This window comes from Temnothorax curvispinosus, unplaced genomic scaffold, assembly GCF_003070985.1.
Source record: "Temnothorax curvispinosus isolate PA1 unplaced genomic scaffold, ASM307098v1 QBEX01018237.1, whole genome shotgun sequence".
Lineage (NCBI taxonomy): Eukaryota > Metazoa > Arthropoda > Insecta > Hymenoptera > Formicidae > Temnothorax > Temnothorax curvispinosus.
Window position 1 is genome coordinate 393398 of NW_020228017.1, and position 12784 is coordinate 406181.

Here is a 12784-nt window from a genome sequence, read left to right on the forward strand (position 1 = left end):
TCTCTCTCTCTCCCGCCGCAGTTGTTCCCGCGGTTAGGGAAACAACCCGGAGAGAGTTCCCGATAGTTACATAATCGAATTTATGCTTGCGGCTGATTTGTATTATAGATCGTAGAAAGTGGCATAGATCCTGACTATTTTGCAAGTCGGAGTGTTCAGACTAAATCAACGTCATCTTTGGAGGTGAAAAAATTATTTAGCAATATGTAGACGAAAAAGGCGCCGACACGTGTCGAGACGTATACTTGAGATAATATAATCAAAAACGTGAAGATTAACTCTCTGTGGTCTCAGCTAATTGAGCGAAGAATATTTCATCTTCAATGTCATCTAATCTGCTCGTTTAACACGAATCAAAGAATTTTTATTACTTGGAGGAATTTATGAAGATCTCAGAAATTAGTTGCCAATTATAATCTGCTGGTCTAACGCGAGTTGAAGAATTTTTATTACTTGGAGGAATTTATGAAGAGATATCATATAGTTTGCCGATTATAATCGTGTATAGATTCGTGTGCTTGAAGAATTTTACGATAGGCTATCGCGTTACGACGATTTCCTGCATTAGAATCTATTGGATGATCATCGATGATAGTATATCATTATCATTTACTCCGAAACTTAAAGCGTTTCAGAAATTAAAGGAAATCAGTCCGGGGAAATGTGACTGGCTACGACTTTTCCATCCAATTCAGCAGCGTTCCGTTTGTACCTTCTCCCTCCTTCTTTCTCTCTCACTCTCTCTCTCCTTCTTTCGACGTCACGTGCAACAGGGAAGACGGGAACGGGGTTGATCCACCCCAGTTGAGTCCCGCGCGAAGAAAGGAACGAAGAAGAAGAGAATGGAGAGGAAGAGAAGCCGTACGGTGGATCGGGCGGAAGAAGGACGAAAGGGAGGGGGAGAGGCGAGGGGGTTCGTCGGCGGAATGGAATCCATTTCGAAATTGCAAGCCACCCTGTTCGATCCCCTTTCTCCGCCGCCCACCCTCCGTATCCCGTACACCCTCCCGCGGCCTTTTCCCGGTTCCTTCCCTCAGGAAAAGCCACTCCCCCTGCTCGACTCGAACACCGTCCGTCTCGCTCTCTATCTCTCTGGCTCGCTTCCCTTTCGGGAGACAGCGTGCTCGCCTCGAATACTGATATCGAGCAAAGTCCTTTTTCCCTTAAACCGAGCAGCCACCAGGAATAATGCATTATACGTACGCGTCCTTCGTCTCTCACTTCCTCCCCCGCGCCGTCGCTCGACTTTTCCTCTCACGCTCTGGTCATAGGTACTTTCCTTCGTGTCTTGCCAGTCTTACTCTTCCCGCCTTTCATCGTGTCGACGAGCTGCGGAATGTACCTAAATTTGTCCTGAAACAGTTTTACATTTTAATAATTAATGGTTTATCTCGTAATGAATGTCTTAGATTCTTAGCGTCTCCTTTCGGATGATTAATGGACGGTAAAGTCTAACACGCTCTCTATATTTGTTTTAGGCCTGTAACGAATTCACCACTCACGTAATGAACCTGTTGAGGGAACAGAGTCGCACTAGGCCGATCACGCCGAAGGAAATCGAAAGGATGGTCCAGATTATCCACAAGAAGTTCTCCAGCATTCAGATGCAATTGAAACAGTCCACTTGCGAAGCCGTGATGATCCTGAGGAGTCGATTTTTGGATGCCAGGTTCGTGTTGAAACAATGATAATAGATGTGTTTATATACATGCATTTCATAATGCATTCAATATATATTACCTATATATATCATTTTCGTGTATTTTGTTTATCCAGATTCGGAAAATATTCTGCAATTAACACGATGCGAATTAATTTTTCTTGCAGACGTAAGAGAAGAAATTTCAGCAAACAGGCGTCCGAAATTCTGAACGAATATTTCTATTCCCACCTCAGTAATCCCTACCCGAGCGAAGAGGCCAAGGAGGAGCTCGCACGAAAATGCGGAATTACTGTGAGCCAGGTATCGTTCACTATCTCTTCTCACACATATTAGACGACGAAGTTTTGCAACTTATAATATTCTATGCGTCACGCCATTTAATTTTTAAAGTAATTTTAACAGTTTTTAAGCTTACTCTTTGAAAGAGATATCCTATACACAGTGCCGATTACAGTATTTATGAACGCTTTAATGAGAAAAAAAGATATATTGAACATGCGTTTGAGAGTCCTTTAGCAAACTGAAATGAGCATGTATCTACGTTTCGTTTACTATCAGGTGTCCAATTGGTTCGGAAATAAGAGGATACGCTATAAGAAGAACATCGGTAAAGCGCAGGAGGAAGCGAATCTGTACGCGGCCAAGAAGGCAGCTGGTAAGTTGCAACCTTCGCTAACGAGCGATGGGTGTCCCTTCATGAGTTCGTTTTGCACAAAGCATGATGAAAAATGCTGTAATAGTGATTTACAAAATTGATAAAATGTCCATGTAAAAGCAATATCTCATTATTAATGAAAGTCGAAAGCGATTTTATCTTACGAACGGCGAGTTATAAAATGTTTTTCCAAAGTGCTTTTACGTTGCTATCATTCTTTCTATCTCTCAATGTTCTCTTGGGCTTATTGCTCCTTTGATTGCGTCGTCGGGCTTCGTCGAGGAAAAGCGAAATAAAAGCGGGATATGTAAATTGTTCCCTGGAATTTTATAAATCGAATTAATTAACAGACAAATCGTGATACATATTCCCGGAATTTTTAAAGCGTTAAACTTAAAATTTAAAATCGAAATAGAGGAAGTCTCATTACTGTAAATCATTAGGCGACTGAGTTACTGCCCATTGTTCGGCGCAGCAGTGACATTATTATGGCCGTTGATGAATCGCCGACGAAAAATAAATCTCGCGATACCGATTGTATTCTTTGGCACCTGGTGCTCGGAAGAAACATCTCCGTGATTAAAAACTTTTCCAAAAATTCTCGTTTTCGAAAATATCGCAGCATATATAAAGTTACGAAATTTTCTCGTTACATCTTCCGGAGTAAACGCTCTCATATCGTCCTCACTCGCTATCTACTTTGGTTTTCCACTCGAAGGCGATCTTCTCTCGTGAAAATTGCAAGAAAAATTCTCGATCCCGTTCCGAAATTTCACGAATTCGTGGATCTCACCCTAGTCGCAATTACGCACGCTTCGCTTAACTACCAAGGCATCTCACTTTATTTCGGATGCCGGCGTGAGATATTTTTAACTCACCAATTAAACGGGCGAGCAGGGGAGAACACGAGTCAGATGGCGAGAGAGGATGGGCGAGAGACGCTGGGGTATACGATGGAAATTCCGAGCTTCTCGCATTTCTTTCAGCACTCTCTGCGTTTGTCTTTCCTCGTTCACGTTCGCGATGAAACGGCCCGCGGTCCTCTCGTAATTAAAGAAACGGAATTCTAACGATCACCGCCACCCCACTCCGCAAAGCAACGCTTGTCTCGAATGGCGCGAAGGTTTTACAAGCGCGGGATACACTCGGCTTCAGAAGCTGGGTACGTTTATACAAATCTGGAGAAAATTACGAGAAGGCTTGAATATTTCCGAAGAAAAAGTAATCTTACTTTTCAACGAATAAAAATCACTGACGCGTTTATATCCGAGAGCAATGATGAATTATGTAAGTTTAACTTGACCTTTCACGTATTTTCTTAAATATATCTTATATATTTAAGATAATTCGGTAATCCGTTTACACGTTCGCGAAATTATGCCAGAAAAAGAGCATAAGCGCACGAGAGGCACGAGAGAAAAAAAATCGCTGTGGCTTAAAAAGAACTTAAAAAGACGCACCCTCGAATTTTGTATGCACCGCGATCGTTTCTACAGCAGCTTTTGCAGGAGCATCGCCGTACAGCATGGGCGGTGCCAGCCAAGGCACCCCGACGCCGATGATGTCGCCGGCGCCGCCCGGAGGACCGCAGGACATGGCCGGATACAGCATGGGAATAAACGGCAGCGACTACGGCTCGCAGCCGTACAACGACGGCTCTATGGGATACGATCCCATGCATCAGGTAATTTTTAATTTTACATAGCCTCTCAATGCTCACTGTTTGCGCGATGTTTCCTCCTTAGCCAGTATTAGTAGTCAATGTCGCCTGCTTTTTTAAATACTCATTTACTAGCATGAGCTTACCCTACAATGGTATGCATCACTATGTAGAAAATAAACAATTACGCTGTGGCTCGGAAACGCACTGCCTCTGAAAGTATATCCGGCAGCGTTGAATGTCATCTATCTCTATCTCTGAAGAAAGACTATTAACGAAGCCAGTTCGTACTACGAATACCTCGAGCGACTTTTATCTTGACGAGATCTTGTGTCTTACGCGGTTAAGTTTGTGAATTAGACATATTACCTAGATCAAAAATTCCGTTTATTATTAAAAGTTATCTAATGAATACATTATTGCGTGTCATTATTTTAGATTAATTTCACTCTTTCATCTGTTTTCAGGAAATTATCTTTCAATATTTCGAATGACGATTATTATAAATTTTGGACGCCGTGATATTTCAAAGTTAAAATTAGATATCTGAAATCTTTATTATTTTGTACATATTTTTTTTGCCGAATTTCGTATTTGAGATCGCTCAAAAAATAAAATCAAATATGTCGAATATATATATTTTTTTATTTTATTTAATACTCCTCAAAGTTATAGCTCCCGATTAATTCGAATTCCTCAAAATATTATCAATATTGCAGATGCCATTACTCGAGTGTTCATTTCCCTTCTTTCGCGGAAATCATGGGAGCTTATGAAGTTATTACTGAAATCTGCTACCTTCGCGCAAATCGCATCTTCCATGCAGTTCCAAGCCACGGCATTGCATCCCGATGAATGCATGCGCATTTCACCTTTCGCATACTCACACTCACTACAAGAGAGAAAGAGAGAGAGAACGAAAAGAGAGAGAGAGAGAGAGAGAGAGAGAGAGAGAGAGAGAGAGAGAGAGAGAGAGAGAGAAGAATGATATCGAAAGAGAGAAAGAGAGAGTCAGAGAAGAAAGAATAGCGGTGAAGGAGTCTGCTTGAGCTTCAGGATGATACGATGCCATATACAGGGAACCGACTCTCATATAAAACAACCTGAATGCATAAAGAAAGCATTACGGATAATGTCGTTTTGGTTTCATATTACGCGATTGAACTTAACTCCACCTTTTGGTTTTTCTCTAGATTTCCACGATTTTTCAGATCTATGAGTGGGACGCGTCTCTTCTGTTCCGTTTGTATTTTCTTGGGATTGACTAAAGTGTTCGTACACTCGAAGAAATCTAATTGACCTCTAGGACTTAAATTTACATGCGTAGTATCTCTTACACCCCTGTATATGGACGTGCGTGCATGCGAATGCGTGCGGTTAGACGTGTGCGCGTGTGTTGCTGGAATATGTACTGTAGGCCGGATACGCTATTTGCTGGTCCTGTAAAGACGGGTTCGAGGGCGCCGACAGTCGCGGTGCGGAGGGTGTGTTGGGTAGGGGTGCCTAGGGTAGAATCTGCACAGATACACACACGCGCGTACAAACCCACACACATGTAACGACACACGTACATACACAGCCTAGCAGCCAATAGCGCCAGGTATTGCTTAGTATGCATTGGAGTTGCTAAGTCACTTTTTAGGCAGGGCCTGGCTCTCTCACATATTAATGGAGCTAGTGGATGCGCGCTGCCTCTCCTAACGAGTCGCTCGGCGTCCCCTGCGATGCGTTGCAAACGCGACGAAGCGAATTTGGACGGTGGTGAATTTTACGGGATTCCTCCGGTCACGCTCGACAGTCTTTCCTCCGTGGAGGGGTTCCTTTTATCAATCTTTGATAAATACGCTTCGTGTTGCTTTTCTCATCGAACGTCGTTAAGGACGCTTCGCATAAATCGGCAGTGATCTTCTCGTTCCTTTCCTTCTTCATTAGATTCTTAAATTCGCCGGGGACTATATTTATAGCTCGGATTTGCTTCCGTAGTTTATTGCACTGCCCTCTCAATCGGGCCGTTTAAATTGCCGTTTAAACAGACGTTTTCATAAAGTTTCCCTCGAAAACTTTACAGAAACTTAAAGGATTTCAGGACCGAAAATATCTCGTCTTTGCAATTCGCAAATTGACATATACACATGCTAATTTCCGCTTTGATGTCCTCTCTCTCACACACGGATGCGTTCTCGTAGCCGTCGCTAGCGCGGCTCTTCGTTCTTCGAACGTAGTAAATCTCGCTGACGTACAATTTCAACGATGTCGCGTGACACGGGGAGTGACGTTAAATTAAATTTGCGGGTAAACACAGCGAGCGGGAGTATTCGGCGAGTCTGGCAGGGGATTCCTGTAGGAATTTCTAGCCGATGGATCCAATATCTGACATGTCAATACGCTGATCACTTGTCGATGTTTCGCTTCGACTACAATTCTATCGCAGGATAAAAAAAATCGGTTACGTTCGGTTCCGGTGAATTATTTGGCGAGGAGCTTATTCGATCCGCGAATGCCTTCCGATCTGCAAGACACGAGATCATATTAAATTATTGTTCGACGAGATCGCACCAATAATAAGTCGCGCAGGGTGGGTTTCCTATTTTGGAAAGCGCATCAAACTCGATTGGAATCGGAGCCATCTTAAGAAAAGCCCGAGAGGAAATTAATTTCGTGGCTGATCCGGTTCACCTCGAAATTCCACGATCGCGCGGGACGTGGTGCCGCAAGGGTTGAAATGAAGCGACTAAAATGCATGCTCGTAACTGCGCTGCTCCGCAGTCACTTCCGGCTTCTGTATAGCTCTCTCCTCCACTTCTTTATCGATCCGAAACGGAGCCCGTCTTCTCCCGTATCTTCTTGCCGCCGTTAAGTTCCATCAGTTTTATCGTCCGATCGATGCTCCTTTCAAACTGGTTTTCGTGGAGAAACAAAACACGTAGCGAATTTACGGATCAATTTTGTTTTTAACTAGTTTCACGATAAACCTCTTTTCCGCGATAAACCTTTTAGTTTAACCGATCTAAATTTTTAGGCCATCTTGACAGAAGTAGAAAAGCGATATTACATTCTTTTACGGATCAATCGATTCTTCATGTCGTTTATTAGGAATATCATGCGTAAAGTATTTCAATTTAAATTTCTAATTTTAGTCCACGTGTCAACTTTGTCTTTAGCTAGACGTCTCGTGGATTCTAATCCGTTCCGTTGTTCCTAATGAGCTCGAATTTGCAATTTCTTGTCACATCGATCTCGCCAGGTCTTTGCATCGCGCACATGTGATCGGTTCTGACAGCGAAGTTCGACACGACAACGGTTTTAACAGCGAAGTTCGCGACGACAACAAATCCCCTCCCTTCGACGCTGCAGCTGGCACTAACTACTTTTCCCATAATCGCATACGTAACATAACAAATGAGCATTCGCTTTGTACACTCTTACACGAGCACAAAGAGCCTCTCTCACACGCCGGCCGACTGACTCCTAACATTTTGCACCGGTCAAGTATAACGTAATCCACTTGTACATTCCGTATAATCTATCTTACCCACCGCCTCGTTTTTTTTGTCTTCGCCGTCCCACCTGCCCCCTCACTCTTCTTTTAATCTCGTTCTAATCAGCTGTTGGTTGGTACTTCGAATCTAACAAGTAACCGTAACAGTACGGAACGCGGAACTGTGTTTGTTGCAACGAGGAGCCGGGGCTGGCTACAGATGAAAAGGCACCTCGTCCGACGAAGGGGAAGGGAAGCGTTTTGGAGAAGCTTTTCCTTCCCAATTCCAGCTGTTTTCGGCCAATTGCCGTCTTTTGCTATTTTGCGCGCGTACCGCCGCCGCAACGTGTGCGTTACTAAAATATCGAGAATGACACGTTGAGAAGAAAGACGGCGCATTGTCGCAAGCACAGTTCTGGTATACGGTCTCCGCTACCCCGCCTACGTTACTGTCACGATCCATTCGGTCGTCTGCTGCGCCGTCTCTTCTACTCTCCATCACCTTGACGATCCGTCTCTCGGATGCTGCGCGAAATCGCGCGAACGGTTCGCGACTACGGAGACGATATCCCGGATACGAGCGCGCATTCTCCTCTTATCGTTTCGCGAAGAGATTACGTTATGCAAATCTAAACGAGAAATTTTCAACTAGCCGCACAAATCGGATTTAACTTTGGAAATAGAAGATCGCAATCGGACAAATTCTTGTCAGGATCTTAAATTACGATTCGACGCGATGGTGCTTAAAAAAAAAAGCGAAAGATCGGAAACTCCAATCCGACTCAATGACGTTTTTTTCTTGATGCAGATGAAACGAAATTCTTAGAAGGCGACAGAGAGTGAGAGAGAGACCCCGGATCAGACAGCCACGCAAAAGACACGCAGTCGAAGCTAAAATAGAGAGCGAGAGAGAGGGAGAGAAAGGATGGGAAAGTGTGAATCGTGCGAGAGACTGGAGAGACAGAAAGATAGAGGGATGAACGCGAATGGGGGAGAGAATGAGATCACACAGCCGGGAAAAAAAATTATAAGACGTGAACGTGAAAATCGGGACTGGTGCGTGTAACACTGATCTCGGCCTCTCGTGCTTTTTTTATTGTGTTTCCAGTGATGCGTCAGGCCGGCCTAAAAGCGCTCGCAATCGTGTAGAAAGAAATTTCGCCGCAAGCTCTCGACACGAGATAAGAGAAAAAAACAGAGAAAGAATGAGAGAAACATTTAAAAAGTTAGAGATGGCGAGAAAGAGAAAGTGCGAACGAGAGAAAGAGATAGAGAGAGAGATAGAGATGGCCCGGGATTAGAAGCTGACGACGGCCGGTCGGGACATCGTTCTCCGTTGCAACAAGCGTCTGATCTCTTTCCCTAGAACTCAGTTCTCAAAGAAAAAGAGAGAGAGAGAGAGGCATTTGAAGAAAGGTCGTGGATTTTCTGAGAAACGAGAGTTCTCGATGAGACGTTGTTAGAATCCTCCTCCGGCTCGCGAGGTGCCAGTTCCATTCTCATATAACTCGTCGATCAGTGCAATATGTACGCAGGCGGATCCGCGCGGTCTACGTGTTCTGAGGACGTTTCGAAATTTCTACTCCAACGTCTGTGCTTCGCGGAGGCGTTCCGACGGCGGCGGGATTGTCGCGCGTTCATCTGCAGAGGAAGATCTCCACGCTCCGTAGACCCCGAGAAATAGAATTTATTTTCGAACTAAGCTGCGCACGAGGGAGGGAAGAACCGCGTGCGTCGCGACGCACGTTAAAGATGCGTACGTGATATAAAGTCGAGACAGCGATCTTTGGATAACTCGGTGAAGCTCGCCGGTAACGACGTTGCTAAGAATAGAGATAGAAATTTCGTGAAATTTCGGCATTACGGAGGGAAGGAGCGAAACTCGGCGGTCCCGATCCCAAGTTACCCGAGTATCGATAGAGGTCTCATTTAACGCGCGTCCAAGAATGATAATCTCTCTTGTTTGACTTCTCTCGTATCGGTCTGCCATCCTGAAGAGTACGTCGACATTGGAAGAATTGGAGAACGCAACGCGCGGATCGAGCTTTCGGACTTGGATCTTTTCCGTGGTGTTCCGTACTGAATTTCCCGTACGCATCGAGACGACCCGCATCGAGGAAAGCGGAGGGCTCTTCGCCCGTGCGTTTGAAAGACGTCCAGAAAGACGTCCTCGCCTTCGAGCTCTTCCCTTAGGATTAGATCTCGCTAAGTGTGCAATAAGATTTTGATATTGGGACTCTTCTTTATTTTTTAGGTCGTAGAGATACGTTTAGATAGGCCGTTTGTTACGTAGATAGTAAAAGTTGTGGTGGCAGCAAGCGATAAGTTTTTAGTTTTTCGATTGTTAATCGCGGCGAGTGTCTCGGGCGGGTGCTGAGGAGGCACGAGCCGCGTTGCTTTCAACACCGATTCTTCCAGTCGCGCAAAATTCGTAAAACGGGGGCCTTGAAATTATTCGCGCGAGGGGCGTTCCCGTTGCTTCCTCCCCTTTTTACAGTTTTCGGCATCTGAGAGATCAACATCGGAAGACACACCGGTGACGTGAATAATCACACACGAATCTGTACCCGTTTGTACATAGATATTCAACAGCATACACGCACCCTACGCATTGCGCGCGGTTTCATTACGTCGCTCTTTACACGGCTTTCGATACTTAATCTTTAGAGATTTACTTAAAGGCAGCTCTTTACACATCATACATACACACACATACACAGTTTTCACACGTATGATATGTATATATAGGTTGATAGAAGGAAAACAAGGCAACGTTGGAGTGTATCTTATAGTTGGAAAGATACTAGGGCAGATAGTTTTCGTGACATGCATGGCTGCATGTAGAATTTCAAGACACGAGAGCCTCCGAAGCGAAAAGTCACTGTCGAGATCTTTCCTTGGATGCAATCAAGGAATATACACTTTCGCAAGTCACGGAAGATTAGGAAACTGTCCGTATCTTATAAACGCTAATTTAATAGATTTGAAAGACGTCAGAGTTACGTTAATGCTATTTTCTGAGGCCCACGTGTGTACTGGTTTTACAAGGTAGTACGTGTGTGCGCGCATTTGTCTTTTGATCTGAGAGGGAGAGAGAGAGAGTGTTGATTGTGGATATCTGAGTGAGTAGGCGGAGGACCGAAAGGCGGAGAGAAAGAGCGTGATAGAGAGGGAGTGAATGCAATCAAAAATCTCATTGTAGCTCGTTTTGCAGAGTTCAGAATTTCATAGACCAGTAGAATAGACGCCGGCCCGTTGCATCGGCAAGTTCGGAAGGAGACTTCCCGATTCGGCCTCTGTCGATTACTTCGATGGTGAAATGACACCCGAGTGACAAGTTTCGTGGACGAGACAAGCGCTCGAATCCTTCCGAGACGCGGATAACGAGAGACAAGTGATCGCGAGTAATAACGAGAAACGGTTCCAGGATATCGGGTTTCGCTTGCTGCGAAATCCGAGTTGCGCGACAGACTTGAGACAAACTTGATACAAGAGTACAAAGAAGGTACATTTATAGGACGGTGTTCGTAGTCGGTTCTTATATTTAAGACCGTCTTAAGTACAATCTTGAGATGTCACAAAAGACGATCTTCAGAGTTCTTGGAATGTTCGCTACGTAATGCGGAAGTAAATGTCTGTCTCTCGTTGCCGGCGTAGCCGATACAACGTGGCCGAGCTTGGAGAAAATTCGGCATACCCGGCGAGACGAGCCAGGTAGACTGAACGTTCTCCGTTTGAGAGCGAAAGCGCGAAGCGAAGCAAAGTCTTCTTTTTACCGGGTATCGAGGCGAGGCTTAGTGACCAATGACATGCTATTTTGTCGCCATCCTGCAGGGGATAAAGACAGAGGGCTAAAAATGCAATTGCAAAACAAAAAACAAACAATCGAAAAACATGACGCAGGGCAAGGCATTGGCTGGGGGGCCAGGCGCGGCGGGATGGATGCAACAGCGCGAGGCGGTGCCCGAATTTCCGCCTCTCCACGATTCAGCGGACTCTGATTCCGACCGGGAAAACGAAAAGCGACCGCGCGTCTAAAGACACATACATTGGTTCTTTCTTTCTTCCCCCCTCACTCTTCCTTTCGAGGCGGACTACGCGCGCGGACGAGATTGCTAGGCGAGAGAAAGAGAGAGAGAGAGAGAGAGAGAGAGAGAGATTGTGCGAACGATGGCAAACGCAGGAGAGGAGCGAGCGAGCGAGCGAGCGAAAGAGACGAGAAAACCACATATTAACGGGATCACACAACACAGCAACGCAATCTCATGGACACGACACGACACGGTACACGAAAACGTATACGAGGCATACGACGCACACGGTCGTACCGCTGGTGTTTCCTAATAAGTAGCGTTCGTTTTTTCGATCTTCGAGCGACTCTCTTCTCGTTTTGGTTCTGTATCAGAAGGAGGAAGGATACGTGCGGAAGTACGCGTGGACCGACCGAGCCGTAACCCGTCGCAGGAGGCAGGTGACAAGCTCGGAACTCGGAAGATGAACGGAGCGATTAAGTCGTCTGGCTGTTGTCTGTTATCAACAAACGTATACGCGAGCGTACCTCGGTGCTCGGGATCGAAGAGAGCCGGGACGGTTAACCCTGACGCTACAACTCTCATTTTTAGTGATCGAGAAACACCGTACGCCTCTGTTAGACGTATATTATCAAAAAATTGATTTAATAGTTATTGTATCACACTTACCGTAAAATATAATCATTGTTCTTTTTGGTTTACTTCCAAGATAATTTTAATGCATAGTTTGTATTTAAAAAATTTTTATTTTATATATACATATAGAAAATAAAAATTTTCAATATTATATATATGTATATATAAATATTTAGAGGTAAAGAATCGTATTGTCAAAACAAAGTTAATTAACTTTTTTTAAAGACCACAGACGCGCGCTTTGCGCGCACTATTTAGCTTTAATATTATGCTATTACTATTACACTATTAACTTCTTGTTACACACAACTGTCAAAATATATGATGACAACTGCAAATGAAGTAAACGCAGTGAGAGAACCAATCGGCATCGCGGAAAAGCGACAACAATAAACTTCGATAGATTCGAGTGTCGACTTTACATGCCTTTTTTAGATATGATGATGATGATGAGAATGATGATTAATAGGATGATACCAGGAGCTGAAATTGTATAATGATAAAGAGTCTTATGTCCATTATTACTAATTCCTAAGATACAATGTTTAGAAAAAATTATATTGGAAATTTTCATAGAAATAATAAATCCTTTAAATCTTGTTGTCTCTAAATTCCTAATAATGGAGATACGATTCTTTGCCTTCAAGGTACAGATATATAT

The 12784-nt window shown here is 44.2% G+C and overlaps 1 protein-coding gene across 8 annotated transcripts in view; it reads left to right on the forward strand.

Moving 5' to 3' along the window:
• LOC112468240 (homeobox protein extradenticle) overlaps positions 1–12784 on the forward strand; it is a 52504-nt gene that overhangs the window by 34878 nt on the left and 4842 nt on the right. The window contains exons 4-8 of one of the 8 annotated variants that reach the window (XM_025037351.1): positions 1479–1669; positions 1828–1963; positions 2222–2318; positions 3815–4002; positions 11862–12403. In XM_025037351.1, the coding sequence (XP_024893119.1) occupies positions 1479–1669; positions 1828–1963; positions 2222–2318; positions 3815–4002; positions 11862–11954 (705 nt within the window). In that variant the 3' untranslated portion in view covers positions 11955–12403. Of the gene's footprint in view, positions 1–1478; positions 1670–1827; positions 1964–2221; positions 2319–3814; positions 4003–4445; positions 12404–12784 lie in introns of those variants that run through there. The other 7 variants (XM_025037348.1, XM_025037352.1, XM_025037354.1 and 4 more) reach the window with 7 other exon arrangements.